The sequence below is a fragment of the Phascolarctos cinereus genome, unplaced genomic scaffold, assembly GCF_003287225.1.
Source record: "Phascolarctos cinereus isolate Bilbo 61053 unplaced genomic scaffold, phaCin_HiC Scaffold_5;HRSCAF=322, whole genome shotgun sequence".
Taxonomy (NCBI): domain Eukaryota; kingdom Metazoa; phylum Chordata; class Mammalia; order Diprotodontia; family Phascolarctidae; genus Phascolarctos; species Phascolarctos cinereus.
In genome coordinates this window covers 447859922-447884320 of record NW_027555958.1, presented here as the reverse complement: position 1 = coordinate 447884320, position 24399 = coordinate 447859922, and the positions used below count along the sequence as shown (strand labels likewise).

Sequence of the window (24399 nt, the reverse complement as noted above, 5' to 3'; positions counted from 1 at the left end):
ACAGTTACCATGGAAACCAATGCTGGCGATGCACAGTCCTCCCAAGCTTTAAAAAGCCCAGTTCAGAGGGCCGGGGTAAGAGGCCCCCGACGCTTCGAGATGATGACGCCCGCCCGGGGAGCTAGCCTCGGAACTTCTCTCTCCCCGCACCCGCCTCCTTGACCCTCAGTTTCCTTGTCTGTAAGGCTCGGTGCTCCAGGTCCCCGCCTCCCAGGGCAGGCTCGCAGGGGCCGGACTCCTGACGGCTCCTCCCCCTCCCCTCCCCCTCCCTTTCTCCTTCCGCCCCTCCCGCTCCGCGGCCCTTTAAGCCCCGCCCTCCTCCGGCCTCTGACCCAGCGGAGACCGGAAGCTACGGGACGGGGACTGGGAAGGGGACGGGACGCGGCGGGGAGGGGTCGGGAGGCAGCATGGAGGAGGCGGCTCGCTCCGGGCTCACCCGCTGCTGCTTCTGCCGCCGCCGCTGCCGCTGCTGCCGGCCCTGAGCCTGCCCGGGCTGTGCTGGGCGGGCGCCGCGGCGCCCCCTGACGGCCGTGAGTGCTCGAGGCGGGGGAGGCGATCGCGGGGGCGGGGACCTGGAGCTGGGGGGCTTCCAGGAGGGGTCCGCTGCCGGGGGCGGGGACGGGGACCTAGAGCTAGGGGGCTTCCAGGAGGGTCCGCTGCCGGGGGCAGGGCCCCGGCCTGCACCCGCTGCACCCATTGCAAGAGGCCTCCCTGCTGGGGGCCTTTCCGTCTAAGACCAGGCTGTCCAGCCTGGGAGGGGCGGGCTGAGCCCCTCACGGCTCCCCATCTCCTATATCGCCAGGTGTGCAATGACGGGGGCCCCCGGGAGGCCCCAGTGAGAAGCCCGGGCCCCGGGCCGCTCCGGGCATGGACGAGTGGAAGCCCGGCCCCTCGGGGAAACCCTTCGGGGCCAGGAAGAAGCGGGGCTGGTACCTGGCCTGGAAGTACAGGCTGACGAACCAGCGCCTCGTGCGGCGCCTCTGCCAGGTGGGGCTGCAGCCTGGCCAGTGCCCCGATCCCTTTTTGTCTCCTCCTCCAAGCCCCCCTCTCCCGGGAAGCCTTCCCCGGACCCAGTCCTGCCCCCTAAGTTGTCTCCCTCATCTCGTGTGTCCTCACATCCCCCCCCCCAGAGGTTTGGGCTGTGAAGCAGTGCCCCTTTTGTTCCCCATCTTTGCCGAGCTGCTCCCATCCTGTATGGGCCCATCTCTGAGTATGCTCAGGTTTCAGGGTAGCTGGGAGTAAGAACAGCCCTAGGCCCCCGCCTTGGGGTGGGGGCAGAGGAGGAGCAGATGAGGACCTTGCCCTCACAGGGCTCCCAGGCTGGGGGTAGGGGACAGAGGAGGAGGCCCCAGTCTGTCTGAGAGGTCCTAGGTTCTCAATAAAGCAATATTGTAGCAGCTGGGGGGGACACCTCAGAGACTCTGTCTGCCCAGGCAGAGACCCTCAGTGGGCTGCCAGAATCAGGGAAACCTTCCCAGAGGGGCTGTGGGCAGGGGCTGGTGGTAGCACTTAAGCCTCTGGGTCCCGGACTCCTCTATTCAGACCGAACCCTGGCACTGGACTTTGGAGAAGGTAGCTTAGCCTTAGTGTTTGCTTAGGCTGCCAATGCCCCAGGGCTCCGGGGGCCTTCCCTTCTTCATGTCCCTTTGCTCCAACTCCCCCCTTCTCCTGCAGACAGGGGCCGTGCTGTTTCTGCTGGTGACGGTCCTTGTCAATATCAAACTGATCCTGGACACTCGTCGAGGGGTCAGCGAGGAGGGCGAGGACCTGGAGTCAGAACAGGATTATGGTTTGAGGGGATGGTCTGGGGGGATGGGGAGGCACCTCATGTGTGGGGCAAGAGAGGAGGAGGTGATCCTGACCTCTCATCTTATCCCCTAGAAGATACCCTGCAGCACCAGAAGCCTCCAAGGCGGGGTGCTGCCGGCCCCCATAGGGTGCTGGATGTTGAGGTCTACTCCAGCCGGAGCAAAGTATACGTGGCTGTGGATGGCACTACGGTGAGTGGGGTATGTCTTCTTGTTCCCCATCCCCTCCAGCTCCTGCTGGGACCAGTGTACCCTCAAAAAGCCTTCCCCAGAAAGATGCCCTGGCTGCCCAGTTGAAATAGACAGACCTAGGGTTAGACCTTGAGGCTGGGGGAGCCCAGGGGGGCAGGGTCCTGGGGGGAGTCCCCAGTCTGGCTGAGGGGACCCATTCTTGCAGCACTGTTGGAGGGTTGGGGGGGCAGACAGGGAGAAGGCCTAGGCCCAGCCCTGGAGGAGCTCCCTCTGCTAGGAGGGGCACAAGACAGCCAGGGGGAGCCTGGGAGTCAAGAGGCCTGCATTCTGACCTGACTGTGTAACTCCAAGCCCTTCCTTTCTGGAAGTCTGTTTCCTCTTCTGAAAAAAGGGAAGGATGAACAAGTATATTCACCTGAGACTCTGAGAGATGGAAGGGAGAAAGAACCATATTCCAGGAATAGAATGCAGCCTGGCCAAGCCCCAGGGATGGGAGTGGAATGGCAGGTCCAGGGAGCAGCCAAGAGGCCCCTTTGGCCGTAACCTGGAGTGACGGGAGATGTTGGCGAAGGTGGCTGGGAGCTGGAAGGATTTCAGAGTCAGGAGTGTTCATTCTGCAGATAGGAGAGAGACCCAGAACCTTCTTGAGCAGGGCAGTGAGGTAGTCAGGGGAATCTCCAGGAGGAAGATTGTTTTGGCAGCTAGGAGGAGGTTGGGTCAGCTAGGTTGATAAACATTGATTAAGCACCTGCTGTAAGCAGGTAGCACCTGTGCGAAGGGGAGAGTGTAGAAGCAGACAGACCAGTTAGGAGATTGTTGCAGTAGTCCATGTAAGGGAGCAGGCGGCTGTCAGATTGGAGGAGAGGGGAAGGGTGGGAAGGGTGCTTCACAGGTAGAATCCACCAAACTGAGCAGCTTATTGCCTTCTCCCTTGCCGTGGCTGTGGCTGTCTCTGAGGTTGAGAACCCTCAAGGGGAAAAAGGTGGGAACCACACACTTTGCAGAGCTAAACATGCTTTGGAAAAGTCTAATGTTATCTGTAGTGCTCCTCACCCGTAGTCCCCCACCTCTGCAAGGGAGAGAAGGAGGGAGGCAGGTGCCTCGTCACAGCCCAGCTTTGGGGCTGAGCTCTGTCTTAATTGGGCAGTATCTTGTATCAATTGTTGTGTTTACATGATTAAACTCCTGAGGTCTGGTGTTTGCCTGGTCCTTCAGACCCACTCTGCATCAGTCCATATGAATCTTCTCATGCCTCTCTGCATCCATTGTGTTTGCTGTTTCTTACTTTACAGGGCAATAATGTGCCATTAACATTTACATGCCCAGGTGCGAGCAGATACTGAAATTCTGCCTCTGCTCCTTAGTAGCTGTGTGACCCTGGCCAAGTCATGTTCCTCATTGGTAAAATAGAACAGCTTCCCTTCTCACTGGGACCTCGGCACTCAGCTCTGTCCCCTTTCTTCCCTGTCACGTCACCAGCACCAGCCTGATCCCCTTCCCCTGCATTGTGAAAAGAAGCAGGACATGGTGCTGGCTTGGGATTCCTGCCTCAGCCACAGGCCTGAGCGGGCCTGAACTTTGCCCAGGGTCACCCAGCCGTTATAATTAGGGTAGTAGTAGTAGCAGCATCAGCAACAGCAGGAGTAGCAATGCTTCTAATAAGAGTCTGCAGAGTACCTTTGTGGAAGTTTTCTCACTCCTCCCTCCACCCCCAGGCACAAGAAGGCAGAGCTGCTCAGTGTCCTCAAGGAATAGATGCCAGACAAGGGGGTGAAGTAATAAAGGGCGCAGAACTGGAGATAGGACAGCAGGATTCAGATCCTGACACTTGTGCTCCTCACTGGCTGTGCGATCTTGGGCAACTTGCTTCAGCCCTTTTGGCCTCAGTTTTCCCATTTGTAAAAGGAGGGGGGCAGACTGTCCTTCACCTTGGCCCCCTGTCTGCCTGGTTTGTCTCACTGGTTCCCCACCCCCCAGGTCCTGGAAGATGAGGCTCGGGAGCAGGGACGAGGCATCCATGTCATTGTTCTCAACCAGGCCACGGTGAGACCTGGGTCCCACTGGGAGTGGGGGGCCCTGGAGATGGGTGCTAGAGCCTCACTTGGCTCTCTCACCCCTCAATCCCTCAGGGCCATGTGATGGCAAAGCGGGTGTTTGACACGTACTCCCCCCATGAAGATGAGGCCATGGTTCTCTTCCTCAACATGGTGGCCCCCGGCCGGTTGATCATCTGTACTGTCAAGGTCAGTGTGATTGCCCTGCCCTTGGTCCTGACTCTGCTGGGCTGGGAGCAGGGGAGGAGCCAGGGTGTGGAGTGGACTGACTCTGAGGCCTGACCCAATCTGATTTCTAGGATGAGGGCTCATTCCACCTCAAGGATACGGCCAAGGCCCTCCTTCGGAGCCTGGGCAGCCAAGCAGGGCCAGTGCTAGGCTGGCGGGACACATGGGCCTTCGTTGGCCGGAAGGGAGGTAAGGCAGCAGCTCCTGCTATATTGCCTCCCCCGCCTCCAAAGGACTGGTGGGGGCGTAGGCTTGGAGGGTGGGCACTTAAGGCTATAGAGAGGCATTGGGATTGCAGGGCAAGAGGCTGGGGCCAGGAGGACCAGCCAGGAAGCAGAGCCTAGGATACCTGGGCCCAAGAGCTGAGCCTCTTTCTCCTCTTAGCCCTTGTCCATGCTCCTTACCCTTACCAGGTGCTGTCCTTGGTGAGAAACACTCCAAGTCACCTACTTTGTCTTCGTGGGGGGAGCCCATCTTGCTAAAGACGGATGTCCCACTGAGCTCGGCTGAAGGTGGGACCTGATGGGGGGCCAGTTGGACTAGGGCTGAGTTGGGGTATTGGAAGCAGGGGCTTGGTAGATGGCCTCGCCTAGAGGACCGTTGAGGGCCTAAGGGCTAGGAGCGTCACTTGAGCCCAAGACTTACTGGATACCTAGGCTGAGCCCTGGGGGGACCTGGGGGTAGAGAGAGGCTCGGGGCCTCAGGGGTGCCAGAACGAGACCTAAGGATCTTCAGGGCCAAAGAGTTCCTGCTGTCTGGCCTGAGGGATGGGAAGAGGAAGTTGGGGAGAGGACCCAGGTCAAATCCCTTCCTTGCCCTCCAGAGGCAGAGTGTCACTGGGCAGACACTGAGCTGAACCGTCGTAGAAAACGCTTCTGCAGCAAAGTGGAGGGTTATGGGAGTGTGTGCAGCTGTGGGGACCCTACCCCCATTGAGTTCAACCCTGACCCGGTGAGTGAGCAGAGCTCAGGGGTGAGATCTGGAGGCTGGCCTGAACCTTGGGGCAGGAGCAGGGGCTGAGGGAGGGTGTTAGGAGGTGGAGTCTGAGCTAAATCTTGCTGTTCAGGGAGGAAGGGGGAGGGGATGGACTGGGCTTGGGATAGGGGGTTGGGCCAGGGGAACAAACCAAGACCACCGAGGCCAAACAGAGGAAAACAACACCCAGGACACAGGTACTAAGGATATTTGAGTGTGGGTCTGGGCCCTCCCCGCTGTGGATCTCCCCTCCAACAATACAGATTTCATCCCATCTATGCCTGCCCAATCCAGGCCCTCCCATAAGCCTGCTAGGGGTCCACTTCACTTCAGGCCCTCCTGGATTTCTCCAGACTTCTGGGCGCTCCCAAGTGGAACACCCAGCCTGGCCACCTGTCATCACTTCAGTGTTTGCTAGCTATCTCAGTGTGATACTTACTGTGTCCACTGTGGTGACCATGGGTGGAGGAGAAGCAGGGAATTGGTTCCAGAGAGGGAGCCTAAGAAAAGGGAATTTGGAATTCACTAGAAGCCCAGTGACAGAGGAACTATGGGTATTATGATTATACCCATCTTACAGAAATGGAGACTGAGACCTGTAAAGGCAGAGTGGCTTGCCCAGGGTCACACAGCTGGGCCAGAGGCAGGGTTTGAAATCAGGTCTTCTTGGCCCCAAAACTAAGTTGTAGCTACCACACTCTGTCTTCAGCACAATGTTAACTAAATAACGGTGTTTCCCTCATCTCTGAAATGAGAATAGTTCACCCTGGGACCCAAGTCACACCCGAAGTTCATATAAGACTCCCTGAGGCCTTTTCCCTTGGGTAGGAGAGGCCTCAATGGGAGCTGAATTCTATTCTTCCTTTCCCCTCAACCCCCCAGCTTCCCAACAGCAAGGTTGCTGATGTGCCTGTGGCAGTCATTGCAGGGAACCGGCCTAACTACCTGTACAGGTGAGCCCTGGGTAGGGAAATGGGACCACCCCCAACCCTGTACAGGTAAGCCCAGGGTGATGAGATGGCCATCCTTACTTGTACAGTTTAAGCCTTGGGAAGGAAGGTGAGGCTTGTACAGGTGAGCCTAGGAAGGGAGATGGGCCTGCCTTCCTGTATAGGTGAGCTTAGTGTAAGGGATAGAGTCTCAGGTAGGGAGATAATCCCATTTACCTGTATAGAAGAGCCTAAGGAAAGGAGATGGGCCTACCTTCCCTGTAGAGTTTAAGGCCAGGGAAGAGAAATGAATTCCACCTACCTGGGCAGGTGAGCTCAGGGTGAGGGGATGGCTCACTTTACCTGTATAGAGCCTTAGGTAGGGAGATGGGCCCACCTACCTGCAAAAGAGAGTCCAGGGTGAGATGTCCACCTTATTGTACAGGTGAATCTGGGGAGCAGTCAGGCCTATCTACCAGCACAGGTGATCTAGAAATGTGTTGGGTAGAGTCTTGATATCTGCTTCCCATGTGCCTGGTTCCCCTAGGATGCTGCGATCTCTCCTCTCTGCTCAGGGTGTGAACCCTCACATGATCACGGTCTTCATTGATGGCTACTATGAGGTAGGTCTTAGGGTTGGAGGTGGAGCCAAGAATCTGACCTGGTCAAAGAGTCTGCTTCTCACTAGCTGTGTCCCCCTGGACAAGGCATGCTCCCCATTGGTAAAACAGAATAGCTTCTCTTCGGTGGCTGTTCTCTCTTGGGGTCTGGAACCTTGTGGCCCAGCCTTGGCCCCTTCTCTTCTGTAGACTGGGCTGGCTATGTCCCTGGCACCAGAGACAGCCTGATCCCCTTTCTTACTTTGTAGAAGGATGTTGGGTGTGTAGGCTTAGAATCCCAGCTTCCAGACTCAGGCTCCCCATCTGTAAAATGGACACTGTCACACACACACACACACCCTTCCCTCCTGGTGCTGTTGAGGAGAAAGCATTGGATAGTCCTGGACTTCATGAGAGGCAGAGGCTGAGCACTGGAGCTCCATAGACCTCATCTCCCGACTATAGGGAGTCTGTATTCCCCCGAGAAGATGTACCCAGGACACCAGTACAACTAACGAGTCAGCAACTATCTGTGGTTAAGCACTGGCGATACAGTCTCTGCCCTCAAGTAGCTCGCAGTCGAGGCAGAGTAGACAACAAGACAGCACAGAGAGGCCAGATCATCTCAGGGGGAAGCACTAGCAGCTGGGGATCAGGGAAAGCCTCATGGAGAAGGAAGAGCTTGAGCTGAGCCTTGAAGGATGCCAGGGAGTCAGAGAGGGAGAGGTGAGAAGGGAGAGCATGCCAGGCAGAGGGGAGAGCCGGGGCAAAGGAACTGAGGTGGGAGATGGGGTACCCCATCTGAGGAACGGCAACTAGGCCGGTTTGGCTGGGGTGCCGAGCGTGGGGGAGGGGGTCATGGGCAGTCGGGCTCAGTAAAGGGCTTTGAACATTAAACCGGCGTTTTCGTTGGGTCCTGGAGGTGACAGGCGTGACGTGGTCAGACCTTGACTTTGGGAAGACCACTCTGACAAGCGAGTGAGGATGGACCAGAGTGGGAGAGCCTGGAGGCAGGCAGACCCCCAGCAGCTGTTGGAAGAGTCCAAGGGTGGGGGCAGTGTCAGAGGAGAGACGGGGGAACATTCAGGAGACGCTGGGAAGGCGGAAGAAAAGAGATTTGGGAGCTGATTGGACATGAGGGATGAGGGGGAAGATTTACTTTCTGGGAAGCCTCATCACCCTGTTGATTCATGGGGAGCTTCTGGTCCACTCAGACCCCCAGATCCTTTTCAGTGCAAAGACTGTCCATGCCTTTCCCTTCTTGCACTCGTAAGGTGAATATTTTTGAATCCAAGTATAAGACTTGGCATTTATCCCCAGTGAATTTCATCTTGTTCAGTTCAGCGCAGTACTGTAGGGGGCGAGGGGCACCTGTCTTTGGTGTTATGTCCTTGGGGGTGGCAATCTGAAGCAAAAGCCTCTGGACCTCCTCTTATCAGAAGCATGTTGTTAAAAGCACAAGATAAAATACATACCTTTAGAAAGGAAACCAATTCTATCAGAATACGGTTATCCAAAGCCCCCGGATCCCGAGCTAAGGACTCCTGCTCTAGCCTGGTCAGGTCTGAGTCTGGAGCATCTGCCCTGTGCCTCCCAGCCCAGCTCACCTGCAAGTTTGAGAAGCAGCTCAGGCCCCTGATGGTCTGTAACCAGGTCATCGATTGTTGAGCCACAGAGCCCAGCCCTGGTCCCTGGAGAACCCTGTTGACCCAGAACTACCAGTGGCCACTCCCGGAGTACAGCCAGTTCTGAGTGACTCTCTAATTGTACTTTGGTCCGACTCATCTCAGTAGGGAGCTGCCGAGGCCTCTTGAGCACAGGAGTGACCTGGTCGGAGGGGTGCTTTCGGAAGATGATTTTGGCTGCTGGGTGGAGGCTAGGGGAGAGGGGAGACCTAATTAGGAAGCTCTCGAAGCCATCTGGATGAGAGTTAATGAGGGGAGGTGTAGGGGGGGTGGGGAGCTCTGACTGAATATGCGAAATGTGGATGTTAAATGAACAAGACTGGGCATTGTGTGGGACCCCAGGCAGGAGTGGGGGAGGGGATGCCCCTGAGGCTGGGTTGGATTCCATCCCTTTGGAGAGCTCCAGTTTGAAGCTGGCAGGAGTCTAGAGGGGTCTTGGCCTGGGAGTCAAGTGGGTAGAGCTGATGATTGATGCTGGGTTGGACGTGAGGTCACAGGGGTTGGGGGACCGCTCAGCAGAGTGTCTGCGGCCTCTCCCACCCGCCAGGAGCCCATGGATGTGGTCGCCCTGTTCGGTTTGAAGGGGATCCAGCACACGCCCATCAGCATCAAGAATGCCCGAGTGTCCCAGGTACTACCTGAGAGAGGGGTGTGGTCGTAGGGCCAGGGCTGCAGGGGCCAGGTCCCACTCAAGCTCTTCTCCTCTTCTTCCCCATCCAGCACTACAAGGCCAGCCTCACCGCCACCTTCAACCTCCACCCTGTGAGTACGGGCAGTTCCCGGGAAGGGAGGGGAGGGGACACCTGGGTTCCTGGCCCATCGGGCCTGAGGGTGCTGGGGAGCTGGAGACAGTGGGGCTGCTTGTTACCTGGGGCCGGGATGGGGCCCCTGGTGCCTCGAGAGCAGGGCCAGGGGATGTCCCACCGCGTCTCCCATCCTGTCCACAGGAAGCAAAGTTTGCTGTGGTGCTTGAAGAAGACTTGGACATTGCCATTGACTTCTTCAGGTAAGGAGCCTTGGTGGGCCATCCTGGCGTGAGACCAGACTCCTCAGGTCAGCCTGGAGCTGCAGGACTGGCGGGCTGGAATCCTAGAATCTGGCCCGAGCTTAGCTTCAGCTGCTTTAGGAGAGAGTAGAGCAAGCTGAGGTAGGCAGGAAGGAAGGCTTCCTGGCCCAGGAGGGAGGACAGTGTCTGAGCTGGCCAGTGGGAACGGGCCCGGCTAGCCCTCCATTCCTCTCTCTCTCCTTTCTGTGTTGGCCTGGCTTAAGCTGGGTGCTGGAGCCCAGGGCCTCCCAAATGAGGGCACCTCGAATGGGGGAAGGGGCTGGGCCAGAGACAGGGGAAAACCTCTGAGGCTCAGAGATTCCTTCCCTGCATCCCCTTCAGCTTCCTCAGTCAGTCCATCCACCTGCTAGAGGAAGATGAGTCCGTCTACTGTATCTCTGCCTGGAATGATCAGGTGGGGGCCTGGCCTGGGTACGGGTTTGGGGGAGGAGGAGGAAAAGGCGTGGTGGGTGTGTGTGTGTGTGTGTGTGTGTGTGTGTGTGTGTGTGTGTGTGTGTGTGTGTGTGTGTTGAGGAGGGGTATTACTGCAGCCCCTGCTAGGACTGATGGTCTCATCTGACCCCCAGGGCTACGAGCACACAGCCGAAGACCCAGCTCTGCTTTATCGAGTGGAGACCATGCCTGGCCTGGGCTGGGTGCTCAGGAAATCCTTATATAAGGATGAGCTAGAGCCTCGCTGGCCCACGCCGGAGAAGGTGAGCTCCCCAGTGCGGAAGCCCAGCCAGGTGCCCCCTGTTCCTCCCGTGCCGCTGCCAGTGCCCAGTTGCTGCCCAGCCCTCTTCGCTGCCGCCCAGATGACCACATCTACCGCCACACTCCCACCTTGGTTGTTTCCCCATCATGCCTCAGTTCCTCCACACCACCTCAGTGTCCTCCCACCATGGGCAGGGATAAGTCGTGACTCGGTGCCTCTCCCTTGCCAGCTCTGGGACTGGGACATGTGGATGCGGATGCCCGAGCAGCGCCGAGGCCGCGAGTGCATCATCCCTGATGTTTCCCGTTCCTATCACTTTGGCATCGTGGGCCTCAACATGAATGGCTATTTCCACGTGAGTGAAGCACACGCTTGTCTCCTCCTTGTGTCAGTGTGTGCCAAGGGAGCAGCGACCCCACGCAATGAATTCATTTCAGTCAGCATTGACGAGGCGCCTACTGTGTGCCAGGCACTGGGCAGAGTGATGGCGATACAAAAATAAAGTGCGGTAGTCTCTGCTCTCAGGTTTCTTAAGTAGAAAATGTTGGCAGACAAGTCGCCGTGAGCTCATTTGAGCAGGCAGAGAACATGGACGGGTGGAGAGGACGGAGGAAGCCTGCGGGAAGGAGGGGTCGCATACCGAGCCTGGAGGGCACCTGAGCGGCAGAAGGGAGGAGGGAGTCAAGGAGGGCCTCCCAGGCCTGGGATAGGGTGTGGAGGTAGGCAAAATCAGAGCCACGACAAGGTCCGGATACCACCAGGAGTGCAGTTTGGCATGAAGGTTAGTCATGGAGGCAAGTCTGGCCGAAGCCCTGCGGTTGAGGGCCTCTGCTCGTCTGGGCTGAGGATTTTTTACTGGGTCCCAGAACCACTGAAGACTTTTGATCAGGGCAGTGCCTTAGTCAGACCAGATTATGTATGTGTCTGGCAGCCTGGATGGAAGACTGTTTGGAGGCAGGGAGACCATCGAGGAGGCTGTAACACTGATAAGGAGGGATCCTGAGCGGGTGGGAAGGACGGGGCTTGGGCACTGCCAGGATGTTGGGGATGGGGCCAGGCCCCAGAGTTGTGAATGGAGCCAGGTGACAGGGATGGTAAGAGTGGGAGAGACCATGAGTTCCGTTTCAGATGTGTTGAATTTGAGATGCACCTGGGGCCAGCCAGCTGGAGAGGCCTAGCAGGCAGTCGGAGATGCAGGACTGAAGTACAAGAGAGAGAGGTTAGGGCTGGATCTCCATTGGCCATTTTTGTTCTCTCCTTCCCAGGCTCAAGATCATTCCCTTAGTAGAGGAAAGCAAAGTAACAGTGGAGTCATCGGTCAGTCATAAAGCATTAATTAAGCAACTGCTTGTGCCAGGTACTGTGCTGGGTGCTAAGGCTACAAAATGAGGCAAATGACGGCCCAACATGCTGACAGTAGCTCTCTACAGGATAACTAGGGAGTCATGAACAGAGGGAAGGTGCTGGAATTAGAGGGGGTGGAGACGGCTTCTTCCTCTAGAAGGTGGGGTTTAAAAGAAGCTGGGGAGGTCAGTAGGCAGGGCAGAGCAGAGAGAGAGTTCCAGGCATGGGGGCCGGTCATAGAAAATTCTTGGAGCCAAGAAATGTTCAAAGAACAGCCAGGAGGCCAGGGTCACTGGATGGAAGGGTGCTTTTTGGGGGGTGAGATGTAAGAAGACTGGAAAGGAGGCGGGGAGCCAGGTCAAGAAGGGCTTTGAAGGCCAAACAGAGCATTTCATATTTGATCCTGGAGGCAGTAGGGAGCCACTGAAGTTTATTGAGTAGGAGAGTGACACGATCCAGCCTGTACTTTAGGAAAATCGCATTGGTAGCCGACTGGAGGATGGATTGGAGTGGGCAGAGACACCAGCAGCTACTGCAGTGATCTGGGCATGAGGTGATGAGGGGCCCGCACTGGAAGGATGACGGTGTCAGAGGAGAGAAGGGAGCATATTCAAGAGCTGCAGAAGATTGGGTGTGGGGGTGAGACATAGGGAGGAGGCCAGGGATAACGCCTAGATTTTGAGCCCACAGGTCTGGGAGGGTAGTGTTGCCTTCTGTGCTAATCAGGAAGCGGGGGGAAGTTAGGGGGAAAGAGAATGAGTTCAGTTTTGGGTGTAACTGAGTTCAAGAGGTGTACTAGACATCCAGTTTGAGATGTCTGAAAGGTGGCTGGAGATATGAGAATGAAGGTCAGCAGAGACTGGGTCAGAAAAAGGAGATTTGAGAATCCTCAGCACAGAGATGGTGATTAGATCCTGGGGATCATCGAGTGAAATGGTATGGAGGGAGAAGAGGGTCCAGGCCAGAGCCCTGAGGGACCCCCATGGTGAAAGGGCGTTATCTGGAGGAGGATCAGAGAAGTAGAAGGAGAGGAGGCAGTGGGGTGGGGAGGGAGTGTCCTGAAAACCTCAAGAGAAGAGGAGAAAGTGATCAACAGTGTCAAAGGCTGCAGAGAGGTCAAGGAGAATGAGGACGGAGAAAAGGCCGCTGGTTTTGGCAGCTAAGAAATCGTTGGTAACTGGAGAGGGCAGCTTCAGTGGAATGAAGAGGTCAGAAACTGGATTGTAAAGGGGTTAAGAAGACAGTGAGAAGAGAGAAAGAGGAGGCACCGGGTGGTAGACTGTCTGCCTTTTTAAGAAGTTTGGCTGTAAAGGGCAGACAATACTTAGCAGAGATGGGAAGATCAGGAGAGGGGTGTTTCGGGATGGGGGAGACATGGGCATGCGTGTCAGAAGTAGGGAAGGAGCCAGAGGCTCTGTCCTCCTTCCATCCTCCGTGGTCCTTGTCCCATCCACCCCAACTAGGCATCCTACCCCTTCTTTGGGCTTTTTCCTGACTCCGGAAGTCCCTTTTGGTTGTCCTTGGCATCCTTCCTCAATCTGAGCTTCCTCTGGGCTTTCTGAAACATGATTCTTTTTTCTTTTTCTGCAGTTTTACTGATGCCTTTTGTTTTTCACCCAACAGTCATTTGCAGATATATAATTCCACCCCCACCCCCACATCGAGCCTCCTTATAATAAAAAAGAACTCAGCCAAGTTGGTTATGGCAGATGGTTTATGCCACATTCTCTGCTCGTGGTTCCTTGTCTCTGTGTAATAGAGGGGGGCATGTTCCCCTATTGCCTATCCTCTGGTGCAGTTCTTCGAAGACTGGCCCTCAATTTTCTATTTGTTTTCCACCTTTTGTCCTTCTGTCTTCCATATTGTCTTTTAGAATGAGCTGATCACTGAGTGCCCTGTGCTTCCCCAGTGCTCCCTTCACATGAGCTCTTCCCTTCTCCTTTCTCAACATAATCTATTTTGCCTCTTCCCTCTTGGGCTAATTTTAGGGTGTGAGATGTTATACAATCTTTGTTTGTCTGGACACATTTTAAATCATCTCCCTCAAAATCTTGGGCACTTGTCAGACTCTGCTGGGCTTTCTTCTCATTTTCCCTCGTTTCTTCTTTTGGCCTCGATCAGGTCCAGAGCAGAGCTCTCTCCCACGTGTCTTCCATCTTTTGGAAGACACAGCTAGAATCAGCTGGGTTTGTGCAGAGGCGCCCAAAGCTGGGGTTTATTGCTGGCTTTCCTCTTGGGTGTTTTCTCCTAGGAAATACCGGACCTTGTTTCTGCCATCCCTGTTTTCTCTAAGAATCCCGGGTTTGGCAGATCTGTTGTGGGGGGAGATGCACAGCTTTTGCCCTTCCCCTCTTAACAAAATGGCTTCTGGTGTATGGGGAATAGCCACTGTTGTAGTGGTAGACAGCCAGCCATGGCTTAGGCTCCTCACAGGAACTTTGTGGGGATTATCAGCAGCTGGTTGATGCTACGACAGATGCCAGGGCTTTTGCCATGCAACAAGGGGTGTTTAGGGTAGTGGCTGGCAGAGGCAGTGACTGCCAGTCATCCTGCCAAGGGAAGGAGGGGTGGGACCATGGCGCTATCCACCAGTGGCTGGCAGAGGCAGTGACTGCCCGTCATCCTGCCAAGGGAAGGAGGGGTGGGACCATGGCGCTATCCACAGGCTGGGCTTGAGTTGCAGCAGCTGGTCAGGGCTACGCTGGATGCCCAGAAGTTGTCCTTCACAGGGGACATCTCAAACAGCAGCTGGTCTGAGCAACTTGGTCTCTCATCCTGCCTGCTGGGATTGGGGGGGAGGGCTCCAGCAGTGGCTGCCTGTTGTCCAGACTTGAACCCACTGCCCCACTTCCTCCTCAGTAGCTGCTGCTGCCCCTCAGGTCACAGGTGGCACTCAGCAGGTTGACCATGACAGTGGCTGTGTAGGCAGAAGAGGAGTCCTCCTACATTGGTGGGTGAAAAGGCTTAGGTGGAATGAGTCACCCTGCCCTCTGCTCTGAACCCTCCAGACTTCAGGGCCTCACTCCTCACCCTGTTGCTGTACTCTAAGGACCACTAGGTCTTTGTTTTTTTTCTTAAATTAAAACAAGTTAAATCATTGTCTTTTTCTTTTTAATATATCACCAAGATTTCCCTCAGTATTCCTACTTCCCTATTCCTTCCAGAGAGCCATCTCATATAACAAACAGTATTTTTAAAGAAAAGGAAGAAAAGAAAAAAAAGCCAGAAAAGCTGATTAATACATTGATTGTGAAGTTTTTAATGCTCTAATACATGGTCAGTTTTTGTGACAGTGCCATGCACAGCTGACAAAAAAGTATACTCCTTTTTATTCCCATTCATTTTCCTCCGAAGGTCTATAATGTCTAAATTTTCTAAAATTCTCCTTAATTTCTTCAACTCCTTAATTCCTCTAATTTTATTTAGTTCTGAGAGGGGAGAGTATGGTTTTACTGTCTGTTTCCTCCTGTGACTCATTTAACTTTGAAGAACTTGGACGCCCCGCCTTTTGGTACATAATGCTTCATGGTGATTTTACTTCATTGTCTGTGGGGCCTCTTAGCGAGATATGAAGCTGATTAACACATTAAATGTCTTTAAATATGGGCAGTGTTCTGTGACCGCGGACCCTCTGCCCCACAGACCAGAGAGCTGGTGAGGCGAGTGCGTTCTTGGGGCCACAGTTGTTCTGTGGCCATTGCAGTCATTGTTTATGTTGTTTTCTCGACTCTGCTGACTTCTGTCTGCATCAGTTCATGTGAATGTTTTCATGATTCTCTGTATTTGTCACTTCTTGGAGCAGATTACCTTCATGTGCCCTACCACCAGGTCACTGTTTACCCTGCACCTGAACCTCCTGTTTTGTCTTTTCCAATTAAGAGTGAATCCCCAAGGGGAGGGACGTGCTGCTTTGTTTTTTCTATTTATATCCCTGGTTCTTTGCACAGTGCTTTGCTTGTGGTAAGTACTGATCAAAGCTCGCTCTTTCCCCTGGCTCTTCACTGTAGGCCATCTCTGACCCAGACAGGTCTACTTGGACTGGGCTTTGGGAGGTGAGCTCCATCCCTGGCCAAGAGGAGCCCAGCAGTTCTGGACTTTAAGCTGTGGTCCCAAGATCGTTCTCGGGCACTATCGTCTCGGGCAGCTAGCTGTTCATTTCAGAAGTCTTTGATGGGCACTAGTGAGGGTTTAGTTTCTCCAGGGTTCTTTTGTCCCCACACGAATCAGGAGAAGTGAAATCTTCACAGGCCCCGGGCCCATGGGGGGCCTTGAACTTGTTTTGTCAGACAGACAGACAGTGGCCAGGGCAGGGACGCCGTCCCCCTCTCCCACTCCTTCACACACCGGTTGCTTCTGCCTCCAGTCCTTCCTGACCACCTCTTGTAAGTTGATCCAGTGTTCATGCCTTGGAGTACAAGAAGCAGCTTCCTCCCTCGTCCCCCTAAGAAGAGCCTCGAGCTTCTTTGGTGCTTGGCTCCAGATGTTCTCTGGGCCACATTCTTCCAACCTCTCGCCTCCTGACATGAACCTGCCTGCCCTCCTCCTCTGCCTCTACAGACCCCCTTTATTTGTTGTCTTTTTGAAGCACTGTTTCTGTTCTCTCAAGGAAAGCTTCCTTTCTCAGTTCCCTCTAGTAACTTAGAGAATAGAGAAACTCTTTTCTTCTGGGATGGGGACCAGTCCAGTCGGGCCTCGCTGTGACCTGTCACCAGCAGAAACACAAATGTAACATGCTCTTCCTGAGAAGTCCTCTCTGCCCTCCGTACCTACTAGAAGCAAGAACCTCCCCCTTTGCCAGCCCTCTGGGTCGCTCTGCCCCACCCCCTGCCCCCATGCAGGGGACTCCAGAGCCAGGCATTATCCAGTGTAACTCCTTCTCACCTAGACGCTAGCTTTCACAGCTACCTTTGAGTGGCATTTAGTGGAGATGGGTGCAAATCCAAGGATCCTTCCATTATCCCAAGGTTCCCAAGATGGCTCCTTCAGGGGGGAGGGGAAAGTTGCATGGAAACACACCAGCTGGGGACAGTTCATCCCATCCTGACCTTTGTCCCACAGGAGGCCTACTTTAAGAAGCACAAATTCAATACCGTCCCCAGCGTCCAGCTCTGGAATGTGGACAGGTGGGGCTGGGATGTGGGGGGAGGGAGGTATGCCCCTAAAGTCCCCGGGACTTTATTCTCCCACCCCTGTCCCACCCTCCTGGATCCCCTGAATAGCCCAGGGCAGCCCTGACCGTGCTGTCCTTCTCCCTCTAGCCTGAAGAAGGATGCTTATGAGGTAGAGGTCCTTCGCCTACTCAGGTACTAGCCCTGTGGGCTTGGGAGGGCGCTGGGAGGAGGAGGAGGAGAGGCCAGGACCTGGTCCTCATCGGCACTCTGGTTCCCAGTGAGGCTGAGGTCCTAGACCACAGCAAGGACCCATGTGACGACTCATTCGTGCCAGATACCGAGGGCCGCACATATGTGACCTTCATCCGCATGGAACAGGATAATGACTTTGCTACATGGACCCAGCTTGCCAAGGTACCTACTCATGATGCCTCCCTGCTAAGCACTAGGGCCGGAAAACCTCTAGCCCTTCTCCCCATTTAGGAGCCCCTTCTATCCCCCAGAATCAGTTTTCTGGGACCTTCCATCCCAGGCTGGGAATGCAACAGGCCCTTAGGTAGGGCTCAGCGGGCAGGGGTGGCCTCTGACTTGGACTCTTCCCCCAGTGCCTGCACATCTGGGACCTGGATGTCCGAGGCAACCACCGGGGCCTATGGAGACTCTTTCGGAAGAAGAATCACTTCCTGGTGGTCGGCGTCCCGGCCTCCCCGTACTCGTGAGTACCTCCTGATCCCTTACCCTTGCCACGTAGGGTCTAAGCCCAGAGAAGTTTCATCAGTTAGGGGTGGGGGTGTTATGGTGGCTGCCTTAAGTATCTGACGGGCCAGGAGGAGGGTTCAGGCTTGTTCTGCTTGGTCCCGGAGGAGGGTTCAGGCTTGTTCTGCTTGGTTCCGGAGGAGAGAACCAGGAGCGGTGGAGGAAGATTGAAGCTGGATTGGTGGGGGGGGTGGGGAGTTCACTAACAGAGGGCAGGAGAGCCCCCCAGAATGGCCTAGGCTGCCTAGGAGGTGATAGTTCCCTGTTCTTGTCTCAAGGCAGAGGCTGGGTCTCCCTTGCTGGGGACATGGTAGGAGGATTTTTATTCACATGTGGGTAGACCTGGATTCAGCTCTGAGAGCCTGAGGCCTCCTCCTGTTTCCCCTAAGGGTGAAGAAGCCACCATCGGTGACCCCCATCTTCCTGGAGCCACCAGCAAAAGAGGAGGGTGGGGGGCCTGGAGGAGCCATGGAGCAGACATGAGGGGGCTGCCTGCCAGTTTGGGCCCAGGGAAGCCCCCCAGTGCTCACCCTCCTGACAGCTGGAACCACATCTGCTTTTAACCCAAGACTGTTTACTAACTGCCCAGGGAGAGGGGAAGGGAAGAGATGCCCCCCCAGTCCTGGCCCCAAGCCCCACCCCAGCTGGGGTTTGGGGGGGGTGTTATTTATTTACTTCCTGGGAGTTCTCCAAGGAGGAGGCTCGGGGGGCTAAGATGACATGGAGCTGTGGAGACTTCCTTCCACCGCTGTGCCCTCCCATTGGGCCATGGGATCTGAGCCAGGGCTAGGCCTTATGGGAGGTGTGTGGGGTGCAGAGTCTAACTTATTTATTGAATGTCCCAGGAAAACCCTCCTTTCCTCCTCCCCTTCCCCAGGTGAGGCTGTTGGGGAAACTGAGGCAGCCATGGGTTCTTCCTGCCCACCGTGGGGGAAGGGGAGGGGGGTATTCTACTCATTGCTGTGAGAGCTGTGTTTGGGGAGGTTGCTGCCCTCTGCTGAGGGTGGAGAGGTCCTCAGCTCTTGGCTCTTACTCAGGAACTGGCCTCCCTGGACGGACACAGGTAGCCTGGGGTGGCGCTGCCTCTGCTCTGAGGCTGCAAGCCTGGTGTCCAGTTGGATAAACTGACAATTATTGATTAAAAAAGGAGAAAACACCTGTGCCCGTGTGCGTGTGTGTGTGCACGCTGGCGTGTGCCTTCATGCTGGCCCCTGGGGTGTGTCGGCTTGGCTGGGAGGCAGTGGTGAGTGCGGGAGGGAGGTGAATGGCCAGAGTTTCCCACTGAGAAAGGAGCTGCCCAAAGGGGCCCAGTTGGGCCTTTGAGCCCTGCCATCATCTGATCAACGGGGTCAAAGACAGTGAAGGCCACTCAGTCCAATCCCTCCTTTTACAAGTAAGGAAATTGAGTCACAGAGAATCAAAACAGCAAGTGCTGTTGTGGAGCCAGGACTTAAGCCCAGGGTCCAAATCCAGCTCTAACCATGGAATCCAGCTCAGCGTCCAGTGGACCTTTCCCTCAGTGACGAACAGACTCCCGCTGGGTCATAGCCTACACTTCTCGGTGATGCCAAACCCCATTGCCCTTCCCCCACCACCCAGTTCCTTATTCCCATGCCCTTCAACCCCACCCACCCAAAATCCCAGCCAGCTCCCCGACCTTCCACTGTGCCGTCAGGAGCTCCTGCTCCATCAGCAGTGAGCTTGCTGTCATTTTAAGCCTTTTTTCTTTTCTGCTCTTTCCAAGCCACACCCCACTCCAGCCCTCACCATGGCCTCCCTGGCTTCCCTTTTCAGCTCTGACCACTGTGCTCTTCTTCCCATTGCCGCTTCTAGGTTCTGCATCTCCCTCCCTCACTCCTCTGTAACTTCCCCTTTGAGGTTCCTATGGCCTGGAAGCTGTTGCTTACATACCTATATGATACTTTTTTTTTTGAGGCAGTCAATCAGGGTTAAGTGATTTGCCTAGGGTCACACAGCTAGTAAGTGCCTGAGGCTGGGTTTGAGCTTGGACCCTTCTGCCTCCAGGGCCAGTGCTCTATCCACTGTAGTGCCACTTAGCTGCCCCTGATTCTCCCCCCTCTCAGCCACTTAAGTACCTGGATCACATTTTGTCTCTCCTCCTCAACTCGCTCCCTTGTACTTGGGGCTTCAACATACATACTGACTCTCCTTCAAACACCCCAACTACTCGGTTCCTCAGCCTACTCACTTCCCATGACCCACTTCAGCCACACACAAAGATGGTCCTACCCTGGATCTTGCCATCACCCATAAATGTGCCACCACCATGTTCCAGAATTCCCAAATCCCCTCCTCTGGCCACATGCCATTGGCTTTCCACTCCTCTCTGTCCACGGTATAACTTGTGCTCTCTTAGCGCCTCCATTCTCTCCCAGGCTGCCTCCCCTGCACAAGCCACCCCTCTCCTCCCCGTCTCAACCCTGTGGTGAATCAGTTCAACTCGACCCTGACCTCTCTTCCGTCCCTGGCCCCGAGGCAAGCCTCAGCCTTGCATCCCTCTCGCCGTCCGCAGCCTCATTCCCATACACATACTGGTGAGCAAAGGTGGAAAGAAGTCACACAACCATTCTGACGAGGTCTGATAAAAATATCTGTCACGGAACCTTACGTGGGTCACGAGTGCTTCTCAGCAATCCTGCTCTACCTCCCTCGTCAACTCCCTTTCCCACTCTCCACAGCAGCCCTCCTCCAGCCTGCTAGAGGTTCCCCCCACCTCATTCTCTCAACTGAGAAATTTTTAAAAATGGAGGCCATTTGCAGCAAGGCAGCTCTTCCTCATCTCCCATCACTCAGGTGCCTTCTGCCCCTCGCACCTCCTTCACCCCCGTCTTACATATAGAGGCAGCCTTGCTCCTTTAAAAGGTTGTCGACCACAGGTGGACCGCTCCTTTCACTCTTAACTCTACAGTACAGCTTCTGACCTCATCGTTCAGCCAAAACTGCTCTCCATAAGTTACTGATGATCTTTTCATTGCCAAATCCAATGGCTATTTCTCAACATTCACTGCAGCTTTTGACACCATCCATCACCCTCTCCTTGACACTCTCTTCTCTCTAGGTTTTCAGGACATCTCTCTCTCTCTCTCTCTCTCTCTCTCTCTCTCTCTCTCTCTCTCTCTGTCTGTCTCTCTTCTCTGGTTCTCTCTGTCTCTGTCTCGCCTCTCTCTGTCTCTGTCTCACCTCTCTCTGTCTCGCCTCTCTGTCTCTCTCTGTCTCCTCTCTCTGTCTCTCTCTGTCTCTTTGTGTCTCTCTCTGTCTCTCCCTCTCTGTCTCTGTCTATCTCTCCTCTCTCTGTCTCTGTCTTTCTCTGTCTCTCTCTCCCTCTCTATCTCTCTCTGTCTCTGTCTCTCTCTGTGTCTCTGTCTCACCCTCTCTCTCTGTCTCTCCCTCTCTGTCTCCTCTCTATCTCTCTCTGTCTCTGTCTCTCCTCTCTGTCTCTGTCTCTCTATCTCTCTCCCTCTCTTTTCTCTCTCTCTGTCTCTGTGTCTCTCTGTTTCTCTCTCCCTCTCCTCTCTTTCTCTGTCTTTCTGTCTCTCCCTCCTTCCTCTCTCTCTCCTCTGTCTCTCTGTCTCTGTCTCCCTCTCTCTCTCTGATTCTCTCTCTCCTCTCTCTGTCTGTCTCTCTCTCTGATTCTGTCTCTCTCCTCTCTCTCTGTCTCTCTGTCTCTCTCCTCTCTCCCTCCTTCCCTCTCTCTCTCTCTCTCTCTCCTCTTTCTCTGTCTCTGTCTCTCTCTCTGATTCTCTGTCTCTCCCTCTCCTCTCTATCTCTGTCTCTCCTTTCTGTCTCTTTCCCTCCCTCTCTCTCCCCCCAGTTCTCTCTCTCTCCTCTTTTCTCTTTCTCTCTGTCTCTGATTATCTCTCCTCTCTCTATCTCTCTCTGTCTCTGTCCCTCTCTCTCCCTCTCTATCTCTGTGTCTCCCTCTCTCTTTCCCTCTCTCTCTGATTCTCTTTCTCTGTCTCTTTGTCTCTGATTCTCTCCTCTCTATCTCTCCGTCTCTGTCTCTCCTCTCTCTCCTCTGTCTCTGTCTCTCTCCTCTCTCTCTGTCTCCCCCGGTTCTCCTCCATCTCTGAACACTCATCCTCTGTCTCCTTTGCAGGATCCTCCTGCAGATCACTCCCTCTAATGGAATGTGTCCTTCAGGGCTCCATCCCAGGCCCTCTTCTCTTCTCCCTCTATACCACTTCACTTGGTGATCTTATCAGCTCCCAAGGATTTAATTACTGTTTCTATGTTGGTGATTCTCAAATCTTCCTATCCTGCCCCAGCCTCTCAGCTGACCTCCAGTCGCACATCTCCAACTCTTAAAATGGATGGCCAGTAGACTTCTTAATTCTAACATGTCCAAAACCAAATTTGTCATCTTTCCCCTCAAACCCTTCCCCATTATCAAATGTGTGTCACCATCAGGAGCACCCCCATTCTTTCAGTCCCTCAGGCTCACAACCTAGGTGTTACCTTTAACTCCTCACTCTCCCCCCAGTTCCCCCTTCCCTCATCCCATCTGTTACCAGGGCCTCTGGATTTAGCCTTTGCAGCATCTCTGGAATAGGCCTCCTCTCCTCTGATGTTGCCACCTTCCCTCACTGGTGCAGACCCCTCATCGCCTCGCACCTGGACCACTGCAGTAGCTGCTGGTGGGTTGGCCTGTGTCATCTCTCCCCACTCCTCCATTCAGCCGCAGCACAGCTCTGACCACGTCACCTCCCCTACTCGATGAACCCCTGGCTCCCTCTCACCTCTGGGAGCAATTACAAAATCCTCTGCTTGGCCTTCGCAGCCCTTCAGTTGGGTCTCGGCTTTGAGGCTCCAAGAAGCCTCCCCCAGTCCATCCCCCTGAGGATTATTTCCTGTTTGTCCTGCTCGTGGTGAGTTTGTATGTAGCTGTTGGCATGTTGTCCCCTACACTGAACTGAGAGCTCCTGGTGAGCAGAGACTTTTCCTTCCTTTGTATCCCTAGTACTTGGCATGGTGCCTGGCACATAGTAGGTTGCTTTTGCTCTGGTGTGCCTGACTCTGCGTGACCTCATTTGGGGTTTTGTTGGCAAAGATATCAGAGTGGTTTGCTGTTTCCTTCTCAAGCTCATGTTACAGATGAGAAAACTGAGGCCAGCAGGTCAAGTCACTTGCCTACGGTCACACTGCTAGAAAGTGTCTGAGGCTGGGTTTGAACCCTGGTCTTTCTGACTCCAGGGCCTCCTAGCTGCCTCAGTAGTTTATTAGTAAACGCTGGTTGACTGCACACACTACATACCCCAACTAACTGTCACTTCTCCAAGATCTTTCTCAGCTTAGCTTTGATTCAGTGTGTTCCTGGCTCCCCGAGAGAGAGAGAGACACACACACAGAGAAAGACAGAGACAGAGAGAGAGAAGAGAGAGAGAGAGAAGAGAGAGAGAGAGAGAAAGAGAGAGAGAGAGAGAGAGAGAGAGAGAGAGAGAGAGAGAGAGAGAGAGAGAGAGAGAGAGAGAGAGAGAGAGAGAGAGAGAAAATGAGAGAGAGATTGAGGAAGTGGCCACCAGGGGGCTGATGGCCTCCTCCCTGGCAGGGTCCGGAGAGAGGAATGTGTGCAGCCCGGCACTCCTGTGCTGGCTGGAGTGAGCGGAGAAGCAGCAGCCACGGAGCGTTCAGCGCCTGTTGCACCGCCTCTCCCACGAGGTTCTCCATCTGCTGAGTCTTGGGAGACTTCCCCTAACAACCCCACTACCCACCTGTGCGTCCCTGGGTGCCTGACAAGCCCTGGCCTGCCTGTTCCCAAGTACCCTTAGGCACTAAGCCTCTCTCGAAACCAGGAGGCCTGGGAGCCATAACTCAGGTGACTGACACCCAGAACCAGACAGGGAGACACCCAGTCGAGGCAGTATAGGGTGGAGAGGTCAGGGACAGGGTCGCACTAGCAGAGTCTTGCAGGGATAGTCCCAACCGGGGAGGAATCAGGAAGGGTCACTGAATTTAGTGACTGAGTCATGACAGAAATGGAGCGGTACAGCAGAGGTGGCGAGGGGGGCAAGTGTGACTGTGTCTAGTGAGGACCTATTAAAAAGGGGCTGGAGGTGCGGAAAAGACCCTGGGGGTCGGGAGAGCTGCTTTCTAAGATCTGAAGGGCTCAGGCAGGAAAGGATTGACCTTGCTCTGTGACCCTACTGAAAGCACCCTCAATGTCACAAATGAAGTCCAAGGATGGCTCCCAGCCCATCCTGCAGTATCTGATTACTAAACCCCCAGCCCCCAGCCCCATTCCCAATACCTGCTCTCACCCTCTGAGTCAGCATTCCCCAAGGGCAGATCTAGGAGGAATGGGGTTTGGGGTGTGGCAGGGCAAGTCAAATTCAGGCCTTTGGTCATGAAATATTTTCCCTCACCAAGAGCTGTCCCAGAGCAGGGTGGGCAGCCCCAGAGTGCCGTGGGCTCCCCCTCCTGGGAGGTCTTCAAGCAGACAGGTCTAGGGGAGGCTAGGGAGGTGAGGCAAAACAGGCAGCCCGCTGAGGCCAAGGGTCTGGGAAGCTGAGGGGTACAGGGAAGAAGAGCCAGAGGAGGTGGGGAGGGCAGGCTTGAAGGGTGGGTGTTTGGGAAGGTGCAGAGAGAACAGAAACGGGGATGGGAGACAGGGCAGGAAGCCAAGGGCAGGCACAGCTTTGGCCGGACAAAGTCTGCCTCTTTCCCTAGCCTGGGAGGCCAAGACTGTGTGGCTTTTGAACCTTGGGGAATGGTCACTCGCAGGAGTCGAGGCAGGAAGAGAAGCCCCTTGAAAAGTGCCCTAAAGTGGATGGAGTCACAGGGATTGGGTTGGAACCCACAGGGAAGGCCAGGAGCCCAGGGCTGAGGGTCAGCTCACCTTGAGGGCCCTTTTGCTGCAGGCATAGGAACTGGAGTAGGGTAGAGGGTAGTAGGTGGTGAGGACCTGGAGGCAGCCAGTGTAGAAGTTCTTGGAGGACACAAC

General features: G+C 55.0%; 1 protein-coding gene across 3 annotated transcripts; it reads left to right on the top strand.

The window, feature by feature from the left end:
- The first annotated feature begins 365 nt into the window (after positions 1–365).
- On the top strand, positions 366–18597 carry POMGNT1 (protein O-linked mannose N-acetylglucosaminyltransferase 1 (beta 1,2-)). Of its 3 annotated transcripts, none has more exons than XM_020987645.2 (22): positions 366–530; positions 803–987; positions 1675–1789; positions 1885–2009; positions 3978–4043; positions 4130–4243; positions 4354–4471; positions 4696–4794; positions 5106–5233; positions 6140–6210; positions 6734–6809; positions 9018–9101; positions 9191–9232; positions 9418–9476; positions 9858–9930; positions 10103–10231; positions 10460–10585; positions 16633–16697; positions 16833–16877; positions 16964–17099; positions 17291–17400; positions 17831–18597. In XM_020987645.2, the coding sequence occupies exons 2-22, from the start codon at positions 868–870 to the stop codon at positions 17922–17924; spliced, it is 1995 nt and encodes a 664-aa protein (XP_020843304.1). In that variant the 5' UTR covers positions 366–530; positions 803–867; the 3' UTR covers positions 17925–18597. The 3 variants fall into 3 exon arrangements, with proteins under 3 accessions (XP_020843304.1, XP_020843305.1, XP_020843303.1); XM_020987646.2 differs by having other exon boundaries at positions 1882–2000; XM_020987644.2 differs by having other exon boundaries at positions 1882–2009.
- The last annotated feature ends 5802 nt before the right edge of the window (positions 18598–24399 follow it).